The 26,815-nt window shown below is 41.1% G+C and overlaps 1 protein-coding gene and 1 non-coding gene across 7 annotated transcripts in view; both read right to left on the bottom strand.

Annotated features, from left to right (window-relative positions):
- Positions 1-26,815, bottom strand: part of NF1 (neurofibromin 1) — a 265,222-nt gene that overhangs the window by 203,050 nt on the left and 35,357 nt on the right. For all 6 annotated transcript variants that reach the window (XM_058164229.1, XM_058164226.1, XM_058164230.1 and 3 more), the window contains exons 8-18: positions 25,839-25,996; positions 23,030-23,203; positions 22,230-22,352; positions 21,834-21,908; positions 20,586-20,717; positions 19,233-19,367; positions 16,981-17,094; positions 15,634-15,713; positions 11,484-11,607; positions 10,002-10,157; positions 6,172-6,418 (exon numbers count right to left, since the gene is read on the bottom strand). In XM_058164229.1, the coding sequence (XP_058020212.1) occupies positions 6,172-6,418; positions 10,002-10,157; positions 11,484-11,607; positions 15,634-15,713; positions 16,981-17,094; positions 19,233-19,367; positions 20,586-20,717; positions 21,834-21,908; positions 22,230-22,352; positions 23,030-23,203; positions 25,839-25,996 (1,518 nt within the window). The remainder of the gene's footprint in view (positions 1-6,171; positions 6,419-10,001; positions 10,158-11,483; positions 11,608-15,633; positions 15,714-16,980; positions 17,095-19,232; positions 19,368-20,585; positions 20,718-21,833; positions 21,909-22,229; positions 22,353-23,029; positions 23,204-25,838; positions 25,997-26,815) is intronic.
- LOC131189444 (U6 spliceosomal RNA) lies at positions 21,652-21,758 on the bottom strand. The gene has a single exon (XR_009153049.1). It is a non-coding gene; the product is annotated as a U6 spliceosomal RNA (small nuclear RNA).

Raw genomic sequence — 26,815 nt, forward strand, 5'->3', positions numbered from 1 at the left:
GTTTTCGTACTTGAAGTCAATAGATTCATTAATTTTTACATACCACAAACCACCATCAAAACCAGAAAAAACAAATTACCCATATCAATAAAAAAACTTCAATCCAAAAAAAAAATTCCACTGGAGAAGAAACAAAAGGGGCTATGTAGCAAATTTAAAAAACCGCTACAGAAATATATGCAATCAAATAAAAACTGAATGCACCAATTACCACACCAAGCAAGAAAAAGACCTCTTGCGCACAAATTCCAATTGTGCTTTTTATAATTTTGTGAACAACAAACTTAAAGACTCGAGATCCATCCCACCACTAAAGGATTCTAACCACAAAGAATATCATGTTTTCGTCAGATCGCAAACCCACAGGAGGTGGAATGGCTATCTTTACAAAAGTCACTGAATCTAAAAATATTCAAGTTTCACATAAACTTTCTCTTCCTGAGACTATTGTATGCAACCTGTCCCTTAACATCACACTTTGATTCTTACTATGCTACAGAGCCCCTGACTACGACATCGCTCATGCAAACAAGTTAATCACACTACTAACATGGGCAACCTCTTGCCCATATCCTCTCATTTTTCTGGGTAACCTTAATCTACCTTCTATTAACTGGATAACAAATGAATGTACAACTGAACTCATCCATACTACCTTATACAATGCTGTTACAAACCTTGGTCTAGAACAACTAGTAACTAACAATACAAGACTCAACAACTGCCTTGACCTCATCTTCTGCAACAACACAAACTCAATTTATGGACTACAAATAAAAGAACCCTTTTCCAACAGCGACCACAGCATGATAGACTTTTGTCTCAATATACGCCTTTACATAAATTGTCATAATAATGGTATTCCAAACTACAATTTCAAAAAAGCCAACTATGACCTTATAAACTACGACCTCTCATTTCTTGGCTGGCATAATCTGTTCTCAACCTGCACCACTGCAGAAGACCACTGTAAAGTTTTCCTACTTGAAGTCAATAAAGTCATTAATCTTTACATACCACAAACCACCACCAAAACCAGAAAAAGCAAATTACTGATATCAATAAAAAAGCTTCAATCAAAAAAAAATAATCCCTCTGGAGAAGAAACAAAACGGGCTACGTAGCAAATTTCAAAAACCACTACAGAAAGATATGCAATCAAATAAAAACTGAATGCACCAATTACCACACCAAGCAAGAAGAAGACCTTCTGTGCACAAATTCCAATCATGCTTTTTATAATTTTGTGAACAACAAACTTAAAGACTCGAGATCCATCCCACCACTAAAAGATTCTAACGAAAAAGAATATAATGATGAAACAGTTAAAGCAAACCTCTCAACACATTCTTTGTTAACAGTAATGACTTATACCCGACATTCCCCAATCGTACCAACAATGACTGCAACGACCTAACACACATAGATTTCACAGAAGATAATGTTGAAAAAGCTCTTCTCAAACTGAAACCATCCCTATCTATTGGACCAGATGGACTATGTGCATACTTCTTAAAAAAGATTTCCACTAATATAGAAGAACCCCTAAGCATAATTTTTGAAAAAGCTTTCATGACCTGTTCCCTTCCCAAACTTTGGTCACTTGCCACGGTCATCCCTATCTTCAAAAAAGGAGAGCCCAGCCTAGTTGAAAATTACAGACCTATCTCTCTTTGCTGTGTCACCTGCAAAGTAATGGAATCTGTCATCAACCAATCCATTACCCTCCATCTAGAAACAAACAACCTACTCTCTAATAAACAATTTGGTTTCAAAAAAAAATTATCATGTAATTTAAACTTCTTCACTGCAAAAACATATGGACTACAAATCTTGATCAGGGCAAAGCAATAGATGCAATCTACATAGACTTCTGTAAAGCTTTCAACTCAGTAGTACATGATAAACTTCTCCTAAAACTAAAATCCTACGGCATCTCAGGACACCTCCACAATTGGATAACTGCTTTTCTATCAAACAGACAACGTGGTCAAAATTGGCAATGCTCTATCAAATCCTGTTCCTGTTAAAAGTGGTGTTCCCCAAGGCAGCGTTCTTGGACAACACTCTTCATATTATACATTAATGATCCCTGTGACCATATTACAAGTAATTGTGTTCTCTTTGTTGAAGATGTCAAACTATTTAACACCACCAACAATACAGCTATCCTCCAAAAAGACCTGGACTTTTTATCTGAATGGTCTAAAACTTGGCAACTCCAAATCTCAACCAGCAAATGCTCAGTTTTACATATTGGAAAAAAGAACCTAAACACTAAGTACAAGCTTGATGGACATTACCATACTGATGACCCCCACCCTATTAAAGATCTTGTAGTTTTCATATCAAATGACCTAAGTACCAAAGCCTACTGTAACTACATTGCAAAAAAGGCTTTAAGAGTTGTAAACTTAATCTTGTGTAGCTTCTTCTCCAAAAACACTACACTACTAACCAGAGCATATAAAACATTTGCTAGACCAATTCTTGATTACCGCTCGACTGTCTGGAACCCATACCACATTTCTGACATCAATACAATTGAACGTGTCCCGAAATGTTTTACAAGAAGAGTATTCCATTCCTCCGAATACAACAAAATACCTTATGCCATCAGACTTGAAATCCTGAGTTTAGAAAATTTAGAACTACACCGCCTTCGACATGACCTGAGTTTAACTCATAGAATCATCTATTACAATGTCCTTCCTGTCAAAGACTACTTCAGCTTCAGTTGCAATAATTCACGAGCACACAATAGATTTAAGCTTAGTGTTAACCGCTCCAATCTTGATTGTAGAAAATATAACTTCAGTAACAGAGTTGTTAATGCTTGGAATACACTATCTGACTCTGTGGTCTCTTCCCAAAATCCCCAAAGCTTCAACCAAAAACTATCTACTATTGACCTCACCCCATTCCTAAGAGGTCTGTAAGGGGCGTGCATAAGAGCACAATTGTGCCTACTGTTCCTGTCCTATTGTTTCCTTTCGTTATATCCAATTAATATAGTTATTACATACTCATATATATATGCTTATATATTGTATAATTATTTCATGCTAATGCTTATATATACTGTGTGACAAAATAAATAAATAAAATAAATAAATCTTTTCATTAACAGACTTCAATGGATAGTTAGGACTACAGAAAAAACAACTGCCTTCCATTGAGGACTGTACAAACCAGAAAGAGGGCTGAGAAGATATCTACATATCTATCCTACAGCTGATATCTATGGGGTGAGATATCAGCTGTACGCTGATGATACTCAGCTGTACTTTTCCACCCTGGGCCACCCCAACGAAGCTGTTGAAGTGCTGTCCCGGTGTTTGGAAGCCGTACGGGTCTGGATGGGGAGAAACAGGCTCAAGCTTAATCCCTCCAAGACGGAGTAGCTGTGGATGCCAGCACCCCGATTCAGTCAGCTGCAACCGCAGCTGACTGTTGGAGGCGAGTTATTGGCCCCAAAGGATAGGGTGCGCAACTTAGGTGTTCTCCTGGATGAACGGCTGTCGTTTGAAGATCATTTGACGGCCGTCTCCAGGAGGGCCTTCCACCAGGTTCGCCTGGTTCGGCAGTTGCGCCCCTTCCTTGATCGGGATGCCTTGGCACAGTCACTCATGCGCTCGTTACCTCTCGCTTGGATTATTGTAATGCTCTCTACATGGGGCTCCCCTTGAGGTGCACCCAGAGACTGCAGTTGGTCCAGAATGCAGCTGCGCGGGTGATAGAGGGAGCTCCGCGTAGCTCCTGTGTAACACCGCTCCTGCGCAGACTGCACTGGCTGCCTGTGGCCTTTCGGGTGCACTTTAAGGTTTTGGTTACAACCTTTAAAGCGCTCCATGGCTTAGGGCCTGGGTACTTACGGGACCGCCTGCTGTTACCTTATGCCTCCCACCGACCCGTGCGCTCTCACAGAGAGGGACTTCTCAGGGTGCCGTCCGCCAAGCAATGTCGGCTGGCGGCCCCCAGGGGAAGATCTTTCTCTGTGGGGGCTCCCACCCTCTGGAACGAACTTCCCCCGGGTTTACGCCAAATACCTGACCTTCGGACCTTCCGCCGCGAATTGAAAACTCATCTATTTATTCGCGCGGGGCTGGCCTAAATTTTATCTAAATTTTATTTTTATTGGTTTTAAATTTATTATTAATTTTAATGGGGTTTTTAGTTATATATGGCCATTTTTATAATAAGTTTTTTAATTAGTATTTTAAATTGTATATTTTGTACTGTTTGTTTTTATCTTGGCTGTACACCGCCCTGAGTCCTTCGGGAGAAGGGCGGTATAAAAATTGAATAAATAAATAAAATAAAATAAATAAATAAATATCCCTCACACAAACTGTTTCAACTTCTCCCTTCAGGATGCCGCTATACGACATTGCATGTCAAAACACCTAGACACAAAGACAGTATTTTCCCCTCATACCGTCATTCTGTTGAACACAGATTCCCACTGTCTTATGCCTAAGGTTATTTACCCATGTAGTAGGGCTGTGTTGCTATTATCCTTCTCATCTTCCCTATTACTTACACCTATTGGTATCCCATGACCATCACTTTGTTGGTTGTATCTTATGATTTATGATTGAATCTCTGATTTATGATTCATCACTTTGTTGTTTGTATGTATAGTAAGAGCTTCTGCACTGGAGACAAATTCCTTGTGCGTCCAATCACACTTGGTCAATAAAGAATATTCTATTCCTATTCCATTCCATTCCGTTTCTACTTCTACTCTACTCTATTTCTATGATTTCTATTATTTCTATTTCTATTTCTATTTCTATTTCTATGCTAAATTGCTATATGCTATGCTATGCTTTGCTTTGCTTTTTTTTAAAAAGGCAAAATGGATCTGACATCCATGTATAATGTACTGTACATTTTAATACAGTGGTTAAAAAATAAACTAATTGTAAAAAATTTCAGTTTCAAGGGTACAATTCCTTCAGACTTTTAATTTTAAAGATGTGCAACTACGTTTCTCAGAAATCTCATTTGTGAATGCTCCATCAACTAATCAACAATTTGCCAATATAGGTAAACCTTGAGTTATTACCATAAGGGAGTCTGCCTGTCATGGTCATAACTCATGTCAATTGTAATTTGGGTCACCCACATAACCAACCTGATTTTACAACCTTGTCTGAGGTGGTCATTAAGCAAATCGCCAGTCATTAAATAAATCATCCCGTTTATTTATCAAATTTATGGTTGTTAAGCAAATATTGTGGTAAAGCTAACCAAAGGTTCACTATGGGCAGAGTTTTGCCGAACACTGGAAGCAAATGCTGTTTTTTAGCAAAACTTTTGTGAACCTCGGTGACATGAGCATATGGCAAACAGCCATAAATGCACCCTGGTTATTGAATGTCCAAAGTGCAGTCATGTAACTGCAGGAGGGAAACCATCAGAATTCTGAATCTGAATCTTAAATACCCCCATAACTTTGAATGGTCGCTGAGCGACTGCTCATAAATCAAGGACTACTTATATGAAATAAGCTCTTGTATTATCATAACTGCAGTCACTCAGACCAAGTCCACATTCTGAAAGCGGGCTTTTGAGTTTTGTAAATCGTCAGTGTTACATGGAAACCGAAGCAACAGGCATCAAGATACACAAACCTGTAACTCACCTGATTCCGGTTGCAAAGGATTAAGAATTTAAAGAAGCGCCCGATGTTTATCTACTGAAAATATGGTGAATATATTGAAATCTCGTGTTTAATATTTTAGGTTTATGCCAGGGGTGAAATGCTCCCGGTTCGGACCAGATCACCCAATCCAGTAGCAATGGCGGCAGGTGGTTTGGTAGCAAAAATCCCTGTCCCCCTCCCCAATGCCCAGCTGAGCTGCGCGATCATCAGAGGCTTTTTTTTTTACTTTTAAAAGCATTTTTTCTTCGGCCAAAAAATGCTTTTAAAAGTGTAAAAAAAAGCCTCTGGTGATCACACGGCTCAGGTGAGATCATCAGAGGCTTTTAAAAGCATTTTTTTACAACCTCTTCGGCTGAAGAGGTTGTAGAAAAAATGCTTTTAAAAGTAAAAAAAAAAGTTGGCCACGCCCAACCAGTCACATTACCCCCACCACCACCAAGCCACGCCCACAGAAATAGTAACGAATTTTACATTTCACCCCTGGTTTATGCGTATCTTACCTGTAGACATCATATTGCTCACGGAAGCAAACTCCATAAAGGTATTATAGTTGGGCAAGAAGTTGTGAACTGACACCTCATCTACTCCACACCTGATATCTGCTTCCTCACAGAGATGTCGGAAACAGGACATTGCCACAAGCACTGCCTCAGTGTCGGGGCTCCAGAGAGACATATACAAGGCAACCTCCAACTTGGTTTGGGCTTGGCGACATATTGGAGTCCCACTGCAACTGACGGTGTTTTCCTTTGGAGACAAAACATCGGGAAAGTTAGTTGCTAGTTGTCTTTGCGGTACCTGCTCAACACATACTGGAGCTGTGATGGTGATAAAGGCTCAGTTAACACCCAGTCGCCCCACACACACACACATTGGCAGCAATAGAAACCTCGGAGGCGCTCAAAAGGGACACACATTGGACCGCTGCTTCCAAAAAAACACAACCAGGGTGGGGGAAGACAAACTGGATTTCCCAGAGACGTCTAACCCACCACCAGCGGCAAAGGAAATCAATTCTCCTATCTAGTTTAGACGCGCAGCTCCAGGATGCAGTAACAATTCCAGAACAATGAACAGAACTACAACCAAGAAAAAGCCAAAATAGTCAAAATAAAATTGTAAATAATAAATAATAGGTTAATCTGGCATCTCTTTGCCAGAGAACTGAAACTCAGGTCTCGATCGATAGACTGAGTAAAAAGACTGGGGACCACAGGAAGCAGGAGGCGTGGTAATGGAAAAGAAAAAAAATACACCCAGTCTTGAGCAAATAGATGAGAGATTAACCCCTACGTGGAATGTCGGAGCAGCGCTCTGGAAAAAGTTAACTTACAACCAGTCCTCCCACTTATGACCATCGCACCATCCTCATGGTCACGTGATCAAAATTTGGACACTTGGCAACCGATAGGTATTTATAAAGGTTGCAGCATCCCAAGGTCCTGTGTTTGCCATTTGCAACCTTCCCAGTCAGCTTCTGACAATCAAAGTCAATTGCAGTGGGGAGGGAGGGGGAGAAATGGGACGACCTGATTCACTTAACAACCATATGATTTACTTGACAACTGCAGTAACTTGCTTAACAACCATGACAGAAAAGGTCATTAAATTGTGTGTGACTGACTTTATTTATTTATTTATTTATTTAATTAATTAAACTTTATTTAATTAAACTTAACAACCATCTTGCTTACCAACAGAAATTCTGATTCCAAGTGTGAGCATAAGTCAAGGGTTACCATTTTCTACCACATTAGATACTGAGAAGTCATAGCTCCCATCCAAAATAGGTTTTTATCACAAATTCACTGGACTAAAAGAAAGCCTCTTTAATGGAAGAGACCATTATGCCTCCAAGAAGCAAACTAGGTTTTTTTTTCTTTGGGTAATTCCCCAATTACCTGCCTGGGTGTCTGCAGAGGTTGGGATTGCATATTTGGTCAGAAATTGATTTGAGAAGCTAAGCAAGGTTTTGTTCTCACCTAGGCTTACTTAGAAAGTATAAAGCACAATCTTAGTCCCATAAAACCTCTTTTATTTATATGACCGTAATAACTTTCATTTACAGTCCACAAGACTTGATAAACAGTCTTTCAGAGGAAGGTTATCAACACCCACCTATCTCACGTGGAATGCTGCCAAAGAGCTAATTTCCAGACGCAGGGCTAGGCCAAACTTGGCACAGAGTCACAAACAGAAATTTCAAATCTTGAATTGGGCAGATGAACTAATTGCTTCCTGCAAAAGCTCACGTCCCATTTGTTCTTCTTTTATATCTTATGGGAGGGGCCAATCATCTCCAAATCTTACTCCCAAGTCGACCCTGTTTTCTTAGTTGTTCCTGTCTTCTGGCAGCTCTGCGCATGCGCACACTGGGAACAGGCTCCCGCTGTTCTTCTGCCTCGCTGCTGTCAGACTCCGGGGGCTGCACATAACTATCAGATGGCCTTGGCCCATTCTCTGCCTCCTATGCAGAGCCCTCGTCCAAGCTTTCCCCAGCCCCCAGGACTGGCCCAAGTTCCTGCCCGACCTTCTCACTGTCCGACTCTGCTGCCAGCTCTGCTGGCCACTGACGGGCCACAACAGGTTTGTTAAACATTAGTATTTGGAGAGGCCACTCGTTGGGAATTTCAAAGTAGTTGGTCTGTACAGGTAGTCCTTGACTTACAACCATAACTGAGCCCAACATGTCTTTTACAGTTGTTAAGTGAGTTTTACCCCATTTTACAACCACTGATGCCAGAGCTAAGTAAATCATTGCAGTTAAGTTAGTAACACAATTAAGTGCATCTGGTTTCTCTTCCCTGTATAATTTATTGAACAAGCTACCAAGACTGGATTCAGTCAAAAAAGCATCACATAGAAAAAAATCCAGACTGAACAGGAAGATTTTTATATTCTAACCATAATCTTAAAAACCACAGGGTGTGTGAAATAAATCCAAAGCTTTCTAGTCAGGCATATGTTTTCAAGGTGACATTTTCCATCACACACCACGCAGCCAGCTACTGGTGACACTAAACAGCCACTTCCCTACTCAGCAACCTCTGCAAGGACAAGGAGAACTTCTGCAGCAAAGGCCAAAGGTCAGACAATAGAATTAAGGCATAGAGTAATGACACTGCACTTACGGATGAATACCAGTCCACTCCCTGTAACACTAAAAGTCACCCACTCTTTAGAAATTTAAATTAAATCAAACTAGGTTGGCCAACAGTTCAGAACACTAAGGGCGCCTCAGTCAATCTCATTGTACACATGTTGTACATTGACAATAAAGGTTTGAAAATTGATGTGTTTTTTTCACATAAGGTTTCATGAGGCCGCTGAGAACCAATCTCTTGGGTGGAGAAAGAAGGGATCAAGTCAAAAAAGATTGCCAGTTCCTAAATGGGCATAATCCGAGCACATGAACATGCAGGCAGAAAAAGAAAACTGAGACACAAGAAGCTCAGTGACTATTAGGCTTATAACGCCACATACAGGCTAGTCCTCGACTTACAACAGTTTGCTTAGTGACCGTTCAGAAGTTACATCAGCACTGAAAAAAAGTGACACGACCATTTTTCACATTTATGACCGTTGAATGGTCATAAATGGTCACGCGATCGGAATTCAGACACTTGGCAACTGATTCATATTTATGACATTTGCCGTGTCCTGGGATCATGCGATCGATCACCTTTTGCGACTCTCTGATAAGCCAAGTCAATGGGGAAGCCAGATTCGCTTAACAACCCCGTTAACTAACTTAACAACTGCAGCGATTGACCAAACTATGGCAAGAAAGATCGTAAAGCTCTTTCTGGCCACAGTTTTAAGGCAAAATTCACTTGACAACTGTCTCACTTAGCAACAGAATTGTTTGGGGCTCTATTGTGGTCATAAGTCAAGGACTGCCTGTAGCCCATGCAAGAAATTTTAGGGTTAAATAGCATTCTATAAGGGGACGCAGTGGCTCAGGGGCTAGGACACTGAGCTTGTCAATCGAAAGGTCGGCAGTTCGGCGGTTCGAATCCCTAGTGCTGCCCTGTAACGGGGTGAGCTCCCGTTACTTGTCCCAGCTTCTGCCAACCTAGCAGTTTCAAAAGCACATAAAAATGCAAGTAGAAAAAATAGGGACCACCTTGGTGGGAAGATAACAGCGTTCCGTGCATCTTTGGCATTGAGTCATGCCGGCCACAGGACCACGGAGACGTCTTTGGACAGCGCTGGCTCTTTGGCTTTGAAACAGAGATCAGCACCGCCTCCTAGAGTCGGTCGCGACTAGCACGTACGTGCAAGGGGAACCTTTACCTTTACCTAGCATTCCATGGGGCCCTTTACTCACCGTGCAGAAACTCCCTTTGCCCTTTCTGAGAGGAGCTCCCGGGATACAGCGCATCATCTCTTCATGGTCAAGAGAAATTTGATTAGCTCCACCCCCTGAGACATCACATCCTACCCCATAAAGGAAGAGAAAAGGGCAGGAACTTCTATCCGATTGCTGCAAAGAGAAGGAAGAAGAATTGAAAAGTCATCCAACTTTTGAAAGGAGCGAAACATATCAAAGGAAAAAGGGGAGAAAGGTAAACGACGGTCCTACATTTATCAAAGGAGAGGAAACACTTGCAATGTGAGTAAAAGCAGTATGAACGACACTTGACAAATTGATTTTTTTTTCTTCTTCTTCTTCACAAAAGAAGAGTCCTCAATGAGAGGATTGGAAATTTAACACCCACATAAGGGACTCTTTTCAGGGAACTGGTTCATGTATCTTTTGAGAAAAGCTCATACATGCTGTGGTAGTCATTTCATACCATCTGAAACAAATCTGCTACCAATCCTCTGTGCTTGCATGCAATACATGTAGTCCTCGAGTTACGGTTGTATTTGAGCCCAGAATGACGGTCATAAGTTGTGCTGGTTATTCAGTGGATCACCACGTGGCTGTGCCTGATTTTATTACTTATTTTGCATGAGTTATTAGGTGAACACCACACCTATTTTACCTACACAGAGGAGGCTGAGAAATGCTAACTGGTCCAAGGTTGAACTTTACTCTCCTAGTAGGGATCTGAGCTGTTCAAAGCTGAAATTCCTCCCCATAAAATCAAACTGGTCCCTGATACAATCTGCAAAATGCTTTCTCCTTGGGTGACTGCCAATTCCTAAACCAAAAGCTATCCATAAGGTGCTTTTCAAAAGGCAACTGGACTTCTTTGGGTATTTCCCTGGAAAACATTCTGTTTCTTACCCAAGATATTTCTTCCATTTCTTCTTCTGAACTGAAGAAGCTTATTGGATAAGAAGGGAAAAAACCAAGAAAGTCCAGTTGCCTTTTGAAAAGCACTTTTGGGACAACCATGACATGGATGATTGACAATCTCCATAGACGACTAACCCAAGAGCTGTTCACCTGAAGAATTATATATGAAATCCTTATAGAAGTGCTGAATTAAATGTGTAAATGTCCAACAGGATCATAAACTAATAGATAAATAGTGTGCTTTGTTACATGGGATTACTCAAAATTCAAACTCCCCAAGCAGATGTAAAAGAGATAAACAGTAGCAATATCTTGAGCAACCAAAGAAATAAAAGATTTTAGGAAAGGTTTACATTTTCTTGTCAAGAAGATAAAATCTAGTTCACAAAAGTTAAGAAAACTGGTATGGTACATTTTCACTTCCTTTACTGAACACGAATGTTACAACTAGCTGGAGCTAGTCAAATTTTCTTTCCATGAACTTCCAAGCTTCTAGTAGGTAGAGCAAGCCAGCAGGCAACAAGCCCTAATTCAAGCCTCTCTGAGATTTAGGCTTTCACTTACTTTGTTTTTCAGAAGAAATTTGTTCCTGCAGATCAAAATCTCTCGCAACCATTTGAGGATTTCCGTGCTGCTAAGAATCTGATTGCTCGTTAGTCTCTTGCATATACAAAATAGCATCTGTGAACTTCAGGAACATGCAAATAAGAAAATAGCCACAATCAGTTATCAATCAGAGCATGCTGTTGCTGTCCAAGGCAACTATTTAAGGAAGTTGTTCACTGCAATAGTCATGACAACAATTTACAATTTCCTCAATTCTGCACACTGTTGTCTACCTCCCCTCCAAATCCCACAAAATGCAACACCACCCCAGAAAAACACTTAATTTGCTCAACCCTTTTTTGCAGACCCGAAGTCTGCGTAGCTCATAGTTCTAAGTACAAAATGATAAGATCTTCGCAAATCTATAAATGTTTATACAAAAAACTAGAAGGGTGCCATAATTCACACCAATGTGTCAAGGGTTGAGAATTGTTTCTGGTAAGCTTAAGAGGTGAAAGCACAAATCATATCCTTTACGAGCTTTGAAAGACATCCTGCATTCTTTGTTCTTACGAAAAATTGGCAGGAGAAGCCATTAGATAAATATTGGGTGCATGTCATTTTGTATATTTTTAATCTCAAAAACATCCTTGTCAGCACTTTAAGAATATGTGAGAAGAAATGAAAGGTGGAAAAAATAGATATGAAACCTGAATTATTTCTTTTAGGAATTATAAAAGAAAAAAATGAGTAAAGAAATTCAATACTTCATACGTCAGCCGCCAGAATTTCTTTTGCTCAAAATTGGAAACAAAAATATTGCTCCATCAAACACGATGATTATAAAAAAGGTGCTAGAGATACATAATCAGATAGACGATTAACGATGGAAGATAGAGAGGAAATGATTTATTATGAAACATGGAATAGATGGTACAATTGGCTGGAAAAGAAATCTAAAATTAATGTGTAATATATAGTATAAGAGAAGATATTATAGTGAAATGAAATATTTGAAGTATAATAGATATGTATATAATGTAATGATTATAAGAATGAATAAGTAACAAACAAAATGTATATGTATAAGAATTGGTTGAAAGATAAAATGGATATTACTAAAGATGCCGGTATCGGAAAGCTGTAAAAATGTAACAAAGTTTGTTTTTAAAGAAGTAAATGTTGAATAAAATTATTTTTTAAAAAAAAAGAATGTGAGAAGAAAAGGAAGAGGAGGAGAGGGGGAAAAAAGTAACAGAGGTACTCCCTATTTTTCTTCTACAGGTTTGGAGTTCTGGTGAATCTACATTTGTAACCCTTTTGAAAATTAATTTCATTTGTTAAAAGAAAGGAAATACAGAAGAAAAGTCTAATGTGTTATTTTGGTTAAAAGAAAATAAACACAACCCCGATCCCCAATTAGCATTAAAGCATTCCAAGTAATATATAAATACCTACATGAAATTAATTCAGTTGCTAAACTTGATGTTAAATCTATGCTATAGCAATGTGCTTTGGCATCTTCTCATTTTTTGAACATAAAGATTTTTCAGCAATAGGTAACCTGCAAAGTAATACATAGCTGTCCTCATAATATAGCTGTGTAGTATTGCTCCTTAGAAGGTCAGATCCTGAAGATGAAACTGAAATACTTTGGCCACTTAATGAGAAGGAAGGACTCCCTGGAAAAGAGCCTAATACTGGGAACGATTGAGGGCAAAAGAAGAAAGGGATGACAGAGAACGAGGTGGCTGGATGGACTCACTGAAGCAGTCGGCATGAGCTTAAATGGTCTCCAGGGGATGGTAGAGGACAGGATGGCCTGGAAGAACATTGTCCATGGGGTCGTGATGGGTCAGACACGACTTTGCAACTAACAACAACAAGTATTGCAACCCACACACCCCAGTTCTAAGATGAGTACTCCACCGAGAGAAAAGTATAATGAAAAACACTACAACTGGTACAAAATTTTGATGGTTTTAGACTGAGAAAAACATATTACAGGTAGTCCTTGACTTACAACCCTTTGTTTAGTGACTGCAATGGCAGTGGAAAAGTGAGTTATGACCATTTTTCATACTTATGTCTGTTGCAGCATCCTTGTGGTCATGTGATCAAAATGTGAATGCTTGGCAGCTGGCATGTATTTATGATGGCTGCAGTATCCCAGCGGCATGCGGCCATCTTTCTGACAAGCAAAGTCAATGGGGAAGCCAGATTCACTTAGCAACCATGTTACTAATTTAACAGCTGCAATGATTCACTTAACAGCTGTGGGAAGAAAGACCTTAAAATGGGGTAAAATTTCACTTGACAACTGTCTTGCTTAGCAACAGAAAATTTGGGCTCAGTCGTGATCGTTAAGTTGAGAACTACCTGTATACTCGTTCTAAAATGCTACAATGGTTAGCAAAGCAGAATTTCACCTTTGTCCATGAAAGATAAGCTAGGTCTGCATCCCAAATATTTTGATGGGGGTCTTAAACCCATGCAAAATTCCAGGATCCTAAGATGTGGGGGGTTTTTTGTTTTTTTTTCTGCCTTTAGGGAGATGGGGCAGATGTCTACCAGGATCTTCAGGGTGCTGTTCAAAAACAGCATCTTTTAACAAATTATCTAATTCGGTTTTGTTTGGGAGATCATCTATGTAACAGGAATGTGTTTATCCCCAAATGAAACTCTCCCCAAAAGCAATCAGGTTCATGATCTGGAAGTTCCTAGACTCAGCCTAATGGCAGATCTTCAGGCATCGCCATGACTACCCTTCTCTAACCAAGACAGCAACTGAACCAATTCCCCAACAACATCACATCTGTCTACTACTGCAACTATATACCTTATAGATTAGAATTGTTGCTGGGCACTCTACTTATTGATCCCTCCAAGGAATTTTCAGAATGTTTTTTTTCAAGATATGCTGTTTTATCTATGACATTTGTTTGTGTATACTGTTGTGACAAAAAATAAAAAATAAAAAAAAATAAAAAGTCCAATCTGACCAAAGAATAGCAGGACTGGCATTAATAGACACAGGCCAGCCTTGTAACCCTGCCCTAGTCCCCAATCTATCTGAAAACACAAATGGGTGGCAACGTTCAGAAGCACCCAAGTTCTTTGCATGCGGGATATTTTAGAGTTCAATTTTCCTGGACCCCCAGGAACTGATGGAGAGGCCTTGGAAAGGAAGCAGCTGGGAAAAAAAGAAAAAAGAAATTGCCTTCTCCATAAGGTAAAGGTAAAGGTTCCCCTCGCACATATCTGCTAGTCGTTCCCAACTCTAGGGGGCGGTGCTCATCTCTGTTTCAAAACCAAAGAGCCCGCGCTGTCCAAAGACGTCTCCGTGGTCATGTGGCTGGCATGACTCAACACCAAAGGCGCATGGAACGCTGTTCCCTTCCCACCAAAGGTGGTCCCTATTTTTTCTACTTGCATTTTTACATGCTTTCAAAACTGCTAGGTTGGCAGAAGCTGGGACAAGTAACGGGAGCTCACTCCATTACACGGGCAGCACTAGGGATTTGAACCGCTGAGCTGCCGACCTTTCAATCGACAAGCTCAACGTCCTAGCCCGAGCCACCACGTCCCTTCTCCATAGTTGTCCCCAAATTGTGGAATGGGTTGCTTCACAAAGCTCAACTGGCACCCATTTGTTACTCGTTTTGCAACAAAAACATTTGAAATGGATTGGTTACTTTGCAAAAGAAAAGCAACAAGTTACTTTAAAAAAAAAATAGGTAATCCTTTGTTTTGGCAGACAAGTTTTTTTCAGGGGGTCTTTAGTGCTCTTGTTCCCAACTAGGTAACACCATCATTTGTAGTTTGCAGCAAACCCCATTCTGTTCTAGCGCTGATGATGTTACCTAGTTGGGTAATGAAATGTCTGAAAGAAAACAAACAAGCTCAAAGGGGACCAAGGACCCCACACAGTCCAACCCTGAGCTACAAATATTCTCTTCTATTAATCTTTTACCTGCAATCTTGTTTCGTCTGCTGAATCAATACTGCTTTATTCTCCTGCTATTCTATGGAAACACCATTTAGCTGCAATCAATCTTAATCACTTCAATGGGATGATTAATGACTCAACTGCTGTTTTTCTAGGCTTAAGAATTCTAGCTGGGATACAAAGTCCAGGAAAAGGAGTCAGCGGTGAGTATGAACTGACCTGATTTCCCAGAACGTTTCGATGGGTGCATCAGGGTTCCACAAGTCAATGCTGTCTAACTGATGAAGCACAAGCAAGGCCTGGAAGCATAAACATACACAAAGAATCTGCATGAACATAATCCTGAATGGAAGATTTCGGTATCATGGGAATAAAAAGATTAGAGACCATCCTTCTCGTCTTGCCTTCAGGTGCTTTGGAGAATAGGTTGATCCCCTCTTCTTTGTGACAACCCCTGAAATATCGGAACACTGCTATCATGTCACCCCCTAGTCCCGTGATGGCAAACCTATGGCACGTGTGCCAGAGGTTGGCACGCAGCACCCTCTCTGACAGCACGCCAGTTCAGCTCTGCTGCGCATGCATGCATGTGTCGTGTCCCACTCCTCCGCTGACGGCCGGGTCAGGGAAATCCGAATCAGGCTTGCCTCTGCAGCTCTGCCCAAAGTCCTAGCAAAGTCCTCAGAGCAGGCAGGAGACCAGTAAGTGACTTCAGCAAGATAAGTTCGACTTTGCCTGACTCAGAGACTGCCAGAAAGCAGATCCTTTATATAGGCCATGGGGTGTGGCTCCATGACTCAGCACTCATTAAGGCCTGCCCCTCCCTTCCTTCTGTTGCCTCCGCCTATCCAATCTTCTGATGCGAGGGTCACTCCAATCAGCTGTTGTTGGAAGTAAACTTTCCTCAGGCTCACATGCTGTGGAGGAGGGGGAGGGGTCTAGCTGCTCCGTTTGCCTGGGCATGGAGCCAGGGCTGGGGCCGGGGGATGCTCCCTCCTCTGCAGCTTGTCTGGGCATGGAGCCAGGACTGGGGCCGGGAGGCATACATTCCTCCGTGTTCGGGAGCAGATAAGCAGACCCCGGCTGCGGTGAGAGCAGACAAGACACAACAGCATGGCTCCCGCCAGCCAGTTGGTTTTCGGGTCTCTGCCGCTCATGCGCAGGGGGACAGGGCGCTTGTGGGGGGTGCATGCACACACAGGGGCGGGAGGCATGCAGGGGACACATGCAGTGGGGCGCGGGCATGCAGGGGGCAGGGCATATGCACGGGGTCATATGTGCATTGGGGTGCGCACACGTTTGCACGCATGAACACACGCTTTGGGCACTCAGTCCAGAAAAAAGTTAGCCATCACTGCCCTAGTCCTTCTCTTCACTAGACTAGCCATGCCCAGTTCCTGCAACTGTTCTTCATGTGTTTTAGCCTCCGATCCTCTAATCATCTTTGTTGCTCTTCTCTGCGCTCTTTTTAGAGTCTCTGCATCTTTTTGACATCATGGTGATCAAAACTGGATGCCGTATTCCAAGTGTGGCCTTACACTGTAAATACCAATTCAGTTTCCTTACCTCCATGGCCTCTTGTGCTATTTCTGGCATGCTGGCCTGTGGAACAAGCTGGACAAGGCCTGTTATGAGTTCAGCTGTGCTGCCTTGCGTGTCAGGCCCCTGTTTCTTTGGATTCTGTTTGAAAAGACAGAGATGCTGAAGCATTTGTTCATCAAGGAGAATTGCCCCCTGGGTTGTACAAACATGAAGAGAGCTACACAAAGACAGCCAAATTGGTTGAACTGGTTTTGCATGAGGTTTGTGCTTAGTAGGAATCTCTTCAGATACGGTGACTTAAATGTTTTAATTCAATATAATCTACTGCTGAAACTTGGATCACTGGAAATCAGAAAAATTAGATGACTTGAATGTAAAGACTAGGAAGGGATCTGCCTCAGATGGGATGCTACATCTTAAATTAAAAGAAGTATTACAAATCAAAAGGCAAGAATCACACGTTTTGTAACCTCCACTTCTGAAATACATATTTCTTCCTTCTGAATTTTTTAAAATCTGGATTTATTTATTTATTTATTTGAATCTGTGAGTTTTTGCCACCGACTGTTTTAAGAACTTTGTGTGGATCTATATGTCGTGTCCCACTCCTCCGCTGACGGCCGGGTCAGGGAAATCCGAATCAGGCTTGCCTCTGCAGCTCTGCCCAAAGTCCTAGCAAAGTCCTCAGAGCAGGCAGGAGACCAGAAAGTGACTTCAGCAAGATAAGTTCGACTTTGCCTGACTCAGAGACTGCCAGAAAGCAGATCCTTTATATAGGCCATGGGGTGTGGCTCCATGACTCAGCACTCATTAAGGCCTGCCCCTCCCTTCCTTCTGTTGCCTCCGCCTATCCAGTCTTCTGATGCGAGGGTCACTCCAATCAGCAGCTGTTAGAAATAAACTTTCCTCAGGCTCACATGCTGTGGAGGAGGGGGAGGGGTCTAGCTCCTCCGTTTGCCTGGGCATGGAGCCAGGGCTGGGGCCGGGGGGGGCTCCCTCTTCTGCAGCCTGCTTGGGCATGGAGCCAGGGCTGGGGCCAGGAGATGCCCCCTCCTCAGCCTGTCTGGGCATGGAGCCAGGGCTGGGGCCGGGAGAACATTCTTCAGCGTTCGGAAGCAGATAAGCAGACCCCGGCTGCGGTGAGAGCGGGCAAGACCAACACTATAAAAGGAGCTGGAAGAAATAGATAGGAATAAAGTTGATGCTTGTTTCATTTGGAAAAACAAAGTCCTCCAACATGCGTAAAGTAGCTTAGGTTCAAATAGATCAGCGGTCACCAACTGGTGATCCGTGGACTACTGGTGGTCCACGAGAAAATTTTGGTGGTTCGCAGAAAAATTATTTGAATTTTTTATATTGCACTAAATACTATTTATCTTTTTTTAAAAATCATATTAGTGGTCAGGATTTAAAATTATGAATTTAGTGGTCCCTGATATTCAAAAGTTTGGTGACCTCTGCAATAGATGATTGTGATATTTTCAGCTACACTAACTCCGTCCTGCAACTGTAGAGCCGTAGGGACATAAACAAAACAAAAAGACATTTTGTCCAGTTCTAAAACAAACCATCCTCTTCCAGATCCTTTCCCCAGAGTCAGTTTCCATGAGATGGGTGGCAGTATAAACATGGATTGATTAATTTCAGGTAAGCTGCAGAAGCTAAAACCCAGAACTTTTGGGTTGTTCTAGATTTCAGCTGAAACAAAATCTGGAGAGATCCTGGAACAAGGAGGGGGAGGGCTAGGTTGGGGCATATCACCTTTTCTTTCCTGTCATATTCTGCAAAGTTTGGGCCCAGACTACTTGTGTTCCAACCAGTCCAACACCTTCCCTTCCCTCCCTCTCTTCCTTGCTTCCCTTCAGCAGCTCCTCTGCAGCATAGCATAACACACTATCACAATAGTGTGTGGCCAATTTCTGTCCCTCAAGGCGATTCTCACGACCCATTACAATTTTCACTAACCAACATACGTAGCTTCTCTAGGTGGGGTTCAAGGAAATGTAAACTTTTTCATTAATTTGTATAATTTTTTTTTTGTTACTGTTTTTCAAGGGTCAAGTCTATTTTTATTCAGCACTTTCTGGATTTTGCATATTTTCCAGATCAGGTAGCAAAAAATATCAATCTAAAACGGTCATCAAGTTTTAAAAGTCCTTTAGCTGTTTTAATTTCTGCATATTACATTATGTTTATAGAAATGTATAATTTTTCCTGAGGGACTTTTTAAAAAAAGCAATTTACAATCTTTTTTAAAAAATTGAATTTTCACTTACATAAAGTAAGAGTTTTGGGTCAGCATGGATCAATTTTACAATAGATAACAACAAAACTTTATAACTTCTGGTTTCAACATCTGTAGGTTTTTCTTTGAACTTCAGGCTTGTCATCTTCTCTTTAAATGTAAGACTCTAAGAAAAATAAAACCATTAACAAAGTAATAAATATTCCAAACATGGAGCTCGTTTCAAACAGCAATATATCAGTTATTGGTTCTAACACATCTATTGCTGAAATATGAGTTGTACAGCTGATTTTTTTTATCAGTCTCTTTTTCATTAATCTTGAATTGGAATTTCCATTGAATCTGCCATTATGATGCAATATTTCTTCAACTCATCCCTTTCATTACTGAAGAGAAGGATTGTGAGGTCACCTGAACAGGCTGAAAACAAATTGTCAGTCTGCAGCTAAACTAACAAAGGCACATACAGGGGTGAAATGCTACCGGTTCGCACCGGTTCAGGCAAACTGGTAGTGGCACTAGCAGGTGGTTCGGCAAACCGATAGCAGCAGCTATGCGAGGCTCCACCCACCTGCCCGGATAGCGTTACTTCCTGGTTTTAACCAGGAAGTAACCTGTTTTTGACCCTGTGCGCATGCACAGAGGGTTTAAAATCACATGTGATGTGCGCAAGCGGAACAAGCACGCACAGGCAGCACTTCCAAACTGGTAGGGTAGGTAAATAGATTTCACCCCTGGGCACACAGTATGAAAAATTACTGTATGAGAAACAAGGAGGAAACTAGCACAGAGTCAGAAATGGAAAGGGCCATTGAGACTACTGTATCATATCAACCTGCTCAACACAGAAATTAAAATTTATCTAAAAGATTGAGAAAGGAAGACCTACCAGTGTCTAGAAACCAAGTTCCACTGTTCTGTTGTTTTATTTGCTAAGACTTCTAAGATTAAATCAGTGTTTTCCAACCTTGAGAATTTCCAGGAATGTGGACTTTCTCATCCATGATCATGCTGGCTGTGGAATTCTGGGAGTTGAAGTCCGCTCCTGGAAATTCCCATGGTTAGAAAATCCTGCTTTATAGTTTAATCCCTCATAGGTGACCAAATTGCCTAGCAATATTCACGCCAGTCTGACTGCCATGGGATATTTGGCTTCCCTTGGGTTTGCTTGCCTATGATCTGAGAACACCACTACCACCACATGCTAAGTTCTTTCGCCTTGGGCTTTACATCGGAAAGATCACTAGGAGAAGAAAGGGGAGCAGCTTTTTTTTAAAGGTCACCAAAAAGGTACCACTGGATGCAATATTAGAACATCAAAAATGGAACAAGTGCATTTCCCTAAGATTCTGTACCAACTAATTAACAAAAAGCAAGGCCTCACCGGGGTCATACGGATTGGGGTATGGACACCGGAGCCCTGTAAAGCTTTATGGAGAGTTTCACTGAACATGCTGCGGAGTTCCACGGAGTGACAATAGACAGCATCTATCTTGGGCCACCAATCTAATGCAGACTAGATGAGGAAGAAGACAAAATATTAGCAGAGATTAGACAACACGACGATTCCACAGGAAACACCATCTCACAAGGAATTCACAATGAAGTAGCCTGTGTGGGACTGTGCCACTGCTTCCAGCAGGTTTCCTAAAGCAGGTTACAATGGTTTTGATGGTGACATCACCTTGCATCACAGATATCACAAGGAGGTATGGTGGCTCAGTGGTTTAAAGACACTGGAGATGGTCTTTGCTCCAGCAGTTTAAGTCCTAGCACTGGGTGGCAGAGTGAGCTCCCGTCACTTGCCTTAAGCTTCTGCCCACCTAGCAGTTCAAAAGCATGCTACGTGCAAGTAAATAAATAGGTACTACTTCACTGGGAAAATAATGGTGTTTCGTACAATGGCATGAATCCAGCTAGTGCTGGATCTTCCCCAATGTGACGCCCAAACATGAGGCAACATCGGTAGAGGGAGAAGCCCAGATCATGCTGCAGAATGCCGCTGAAGCTTTCTGAATGTGGCAATAGTTTGCCCCCTGTGCTGCACTCTAAATAGGGCTTGAGTGTGAACCGAATGGACTAGCAACTGTCAGCAGTCAAACAACTATTTTGTACTAACCCAGTAATCTGGTTAATGTAACATCACCATACACTAAATACATAAATAACAGATATCATAGGCAATATCCTGCTTCTTTCTCTACCCGATGATACAGTTTACCAGTCCTCTAACACCTTCCCTCCTCTGACAAAAAGGATGCAGCTAAGAGTAAATTTAGAAAGAGGGGTCAGAATGGATAAATTATTCTATTTGTGGCATACTAAAGCTTTTAAAGATCAACATGCTGGCCCAGACAAACTTGATGTATAACTCCTATCTTCCTCACTCCCATCTTCCTTCCTTCCTTCCTTCCTTCCTTCCTTCCTTCCTTCCTTCCTTCCTTCCTTCCTTCAATATGGAACGCTTCACAAGTATGCGTGTCATCCTTGCGCAGGGGCCATGCTAATCTTCTCTATACTGTTCCAATTTTAGTATATGTGCTGCCGAAGGGAGCACTCCCATCTTTCTTTCTTGTTAGATTGTCACTAACTTGGGAAATTACCCAGGGGTTATAATGACTTAAAAACTTACATTTGTAATTATACGGTGGAGTGAATTTACCAGCACATAATGAAACGTGGATGGGGAATTCTGTGCCAGGCAAGTCTAGAAAAGACAAGGGGGTGGGGTTAAGTTTCCTTCAGAAACAAACCTGGAAATCCAAAGTACAAACCCACCAGCAACATCTCCACCGCAAGCAAATGAGCAAGACCAGGACAAGAGGGCACCACCGTGAGGTATGAACACAGACCCACCTTACAAGGCAGGGATTTCATCAACATTTCATCAAAATTTTCAGAACCACAAACGCTGGGCCACAGAGTCCTTGATTCTTCTTGTATCCTGGCCATTTGACTCATCTGTCCAATTCCATGCTCAGGACCACCTTTAGCTAGGGAGAGGGGACCCAAGGAGCCACAGCCTTACCTTGAAGTGTTGGTTATTGTGGGGGTTGATTCGGAAGCAGGACACTAAGCAGTCGATCATGAGGTCTATGTCTGCATTCTGGTTGCCTCTGGAGAAAGGCTTGCTAGGGTTGAAGAGCAGGTTCTTTAAGACAACAAACACAGGTCGTGGTTATTACGATCACCATTAGGCAATGTTGGAAGAGATGGGAACTAACAAAAGGTGGCTGAGCAAAGATTGTGACGATTCCCTTGTAGGCAAAAGTAGGAAAAATAATATAGCCACCGTACTGGTTTAGATATCCATTTATTTCATGGACATCCTAAAGGTGTTTTTCAAAAGTCAACTGGATTTTGTTTTTCCTTGAAGATGTTTTGCTTCTCATCCAAGAAGCTTCTTTAGTATGAAGCTTTTTGGATCAGAAGTGAAATGTCTTCAAGGAAAAACAAAGTCCAGCTGTCTTTTGAAAAAGCACCTTTGGGACAACCATGACCTGGATGACTGAGAATCTCCACAGACATTTATCTCATGGACAGTCACATATCATCCCAGGTGCAAAGATAGGCAACCATAGGTAAATCCACACAATGGTTCTAAAACCATTTACTTCCCCATCCAGCCTTTTCTTGAACCAGTTGGTTAAAAGTGAGGTTTTTTCCCAATAGAAAAGGCAGGACTTTCATGAGGTGAAGCAATGGCTGTTAACTACCATTAATCAACTTCGACACAATACCAAGCCAGGATCTGACAAGCTGTCCACAAAGAATCATTAAAGGTTCAGTGTTCAAAATCTCACACATACAAAGCAGTGTATAATTTACCTTGAGATCTAATACCATGGACTGCACTAGATGAAAAATGACTGAATTGTCTTCCCAACTGATGTATGTTGATGCTTTGCACAATTTTACACAAGCAATGGCTGCACTTTCGGTTAGCTGCCTACTTCCGCTGTGGCCCGCCAGCGCTTTCCTGAGGTTGTCCAAGAATTGTTTCTGTAATGTCCAAAACATATGAACGAGAAAATAAGTTCAAATTGTATCTAAGTTCAAATTTCACAGCAGACACTGTTCTGCTTGAAGATCACCATTTACTTGTCAAATGCGGGAAATCAGGAGTCCAGGCAGTTCAAATGAACATAAAGATTTATTGTAAGCTCTCTACAAGAATCTGAACTACTAACAGTCAAAATAAATTGGCGGTAGATAAAAGTAAATTGAATTCAAGGGGGGCTGAACTTAGATTTCTTCTGGGTGCCAAGTGACTCAAGACTGATTTGACCCTTCCTTCAGGCTCTGCCTTGTCATCTCCTTACACTACTGATTCAAAAAACATTTTTGTTAAGGTTAAGAATCTAACATATTCTGAGTCCAAACCACTTCTGGAGTGCAAAATTATTTTTGTGGTGTTATACTTCAGTAGAAAAAGTAAAATTTGGGGGCAGAGGGTTAAATGCTAATAATATCCAACCATATTAGATAATTAGTTTGTTCACGAGCCATGGTGGCGCAGTGTTTAGAATGCAGTACTGCATGGCTAACTCACTGCTAGTTTGATTCTGACCAGCTCAAGCTTGATTCAGCCTTCCAAACTTCTGAGGTCAGTAAAATGAGGACCCAGATTGTTGGGAGCAATATGCTGACTCTGTAAACCACAGAGAGGGCTATAAAGCACTGTGAAGTGGCATGCAAGTCTAAATGCTATTGCTAAATCACTTAGATTTGTGAAAGAAAGTGGGCTGGAAATCCTTCACAGAAAATAATCCTGCACATAAAAAAAACCTTAGCATGTTAAAAAGATGGACTGCTTGCCAACATATAGAATAGAATAGAATAGAATAGAATAGAATAGAATAGAATAGAATAGAATAGAATAGAATAGAATAGAATAGAACAGAATAGAACAGAACAGAACAGAATTTTTTATTAGCCAAGTGTAATTGGATACACAAGAAATTTGTCTTGGTGCATATGCTCTTAGTGTACATAAAAGAAAAGATACATTCATCAAAAATTATAGGGTACAACACTTAATGATAGTCATAGGGTACAAATAAGCAAGTAGTACAGATAGTTCTCACTTAGTAACCATTCTAAGTTACAATGGACCCCCACCTGCACCCCAAAAGCTACTTATGACCTTATTCTGGAGTTCCCACAGTTGCTTATGGCCCCACAGTCACATTTTGGGTGCTTGGAAACTGGCTCACCTTTATGGCCAGTTGCAGAGTTCCTTGGTCAGAACTGCAACTTACTTTTTTTTTTTTTTTTTGCCAGTTTCTGGCATTTTTGGCCAGCAAAAAAATATCCATTGTAATACATGGATTCACTTAACAATCACATTGTTTGCTCAATGATCATGACATTTCCTTAATGAGCACTGCAAAAAAAGTTGTAAGATCGGATCCATCATGTAGGTTCCTCGACTTGCAATCCTCATGACTTAAAACAAAAATACCTGACTCCGTTATAGTCGTAAGTCAAAGGCTACCTAAATGCATTCATGAATGACATGTTTTAGATATGGCTTTAATTAAAAATCAGACATCTCTGGTTGTTTTTTTAATGTTGCTGAAGTTTTTTTCCCCCCAACCATTTGTTTACTGAGGTTAAACAGGGAAGAAAAAAGAGATGGGATAAAAAATAATATATTGAGTACAAATGAAAAATATATTTACATACCTACACCATGTAAAGAAATAAAGCTCACAAAAGAGGATTCATAGGGAAGACTATTTAAAAAAATCTTAACAAATGTTGGAATGGTTAACCACGAAAGGAACAGGGCAAAAGAATCAAATTGCCCCAATCCTGCTGGCCTTTTCAAAAGGATCTGAAAACTTCGTTTTTGCCAAGGGGCATAGAGACAAAGGAATGGGATTGAGCCACATCAGTGGCAGTATAATTATTGATGGATGTAATTACTTGAGTGTTTTAGGTATTTTATTATAGTTTTATATATCTTTTTATGTTATCTGTTCTGTGTTTTTAGACTACTGCATTGGTTTGCTGGAAGGAAGGAAGGAAGGAAGGAAGGAAGGAAGGAAGGAAGGAAGGAAGGAAGGAAGGAAGGAAGGAAGGAAGGAAGGAAGGAAAAGGGAATTCAAAGGGCAAACAATCCAACTGAAAGCTTCCCAATGTTCGGTATGTTTTTTAGAACTAATCTGAGAGATAGAAAGACTAAAAAAATAGATAGTAGTGCAGAAAACAAAAACTGTAGAAAAAAACAGAAGTACAAAAAGAAAATAACTTCCAACTTCTTTCACAAAAAAAGATAAAGCTTAATTTCAACCCTTAATTTAGGATTATACTAAAGTATCCGTTTTACAAATGATCAACAGCTTTCATCGGTCATCCAATCCACGTTTGGTTCTTGATGGCTGTTTACCACCACCATCATCACGCAGGCAGTAACGTTTTACCTACCAACTGCTGGAGAAGAGTGGGAGACTGCCTTCTTCATTAAACAGACGAGCTTCCCAAAGGGACCTCTTGAAACAGACCGATACAGGAGGTTATAGCTTGCTCCAACAAGCCTGCACTTAATATTTCTCGCTTTTGTGTTTGTTTTAAAATAAATCAACTCTCCATATAAAGACCCCTGATTGGAAGATATTTCAACTGTCTTTACCTTGTTCATTTTGTTTTCCTCTACTACATCCTTCGCAATATCTTGGATGATTTCCGGACAAAGGACGAGGAGGATAATTTGCAAGGGCCAAACAGCTGCTTTGCGTTTCGTGCTTTCAGCGAATCCATCTACCAGATCAAACAGCTTCTCTGCACAATCTGAACCAAAGAAATGAGATGACACAAAACAAACTGAGTTCCACTTACAGAAGAAGGATAAATGCTAAACTCCCTCCCATGTTTAACACAGTATCAATAATTAACAGTCCTGCAACAATATGATTCCTGGATGAGAGGAGGAGGGAGGAAAAGCAGATAGAAAGGCAGAAGGGAGGGAGGGAGGGGGGGAGGGAGGGAGGGAGGAAGGAAGGAAGGAAGGAAGGAAGGAAGGAAGGAAGGAAGGAAGGAAGGAAGGAAGGAAGGAAGAAAGACCTAAGTAATTACGACCTTCAAGAAGAAAACATAACACAGCCTAAATATTTAGCCTGCCTGTTTTTTTTTTCAAGTACAGGATGAGGAACATCTTGAGAAGTACAAACATTTTCTCTAAAAAAAAAACATTGAGTAGGACCAGTTTGAGATCTGTAGGCCAGATGTTAACACAGATGACCATTTTTGCCTTAGTGACACAACCTTAAATGTCAATTTTTTTTCCAGAAAGATGCTGGGTGATCACAAACGCTTAAACCAAAATGACACGACTATTAACATTCTGGCTGGGATTGAGAGGAACTGGAGTCCTGGCAGCTACAGAGCCACAAATTTAAGGTAATGAGGTGAGGGATGAGGTTTTGGTAAGAGGCGAATCTTCAGAGTTCTTTTCAGTAATGTGGGACTCACATCCAGAGACCATGTTCAAAACAAGTCACTTTAGAACAGCAGTCACCAACTGGTGGTCTGCAAGAAAATTTTGGTGGTCCGAAGAAATTTTTTTTACATTTTTTATATTGCACTAAATTGGGGGTCCTCAAACTACGG

This window comes from Ahaetulla prasina, chromosome 1 (assembly GCF_028640845.1).
Source record: "Ahaetulla prasina isolate Xishuangbanna chromosome 1, ASM2864084v1, whole genome shotgun sequence".
NCBI classification, from domain to species: Eukaryota; Metazoa; Chordata; class Lepidosauria; order Squamata; family Colubridae; genus Ahaetulla; species Ahaetulla prasina.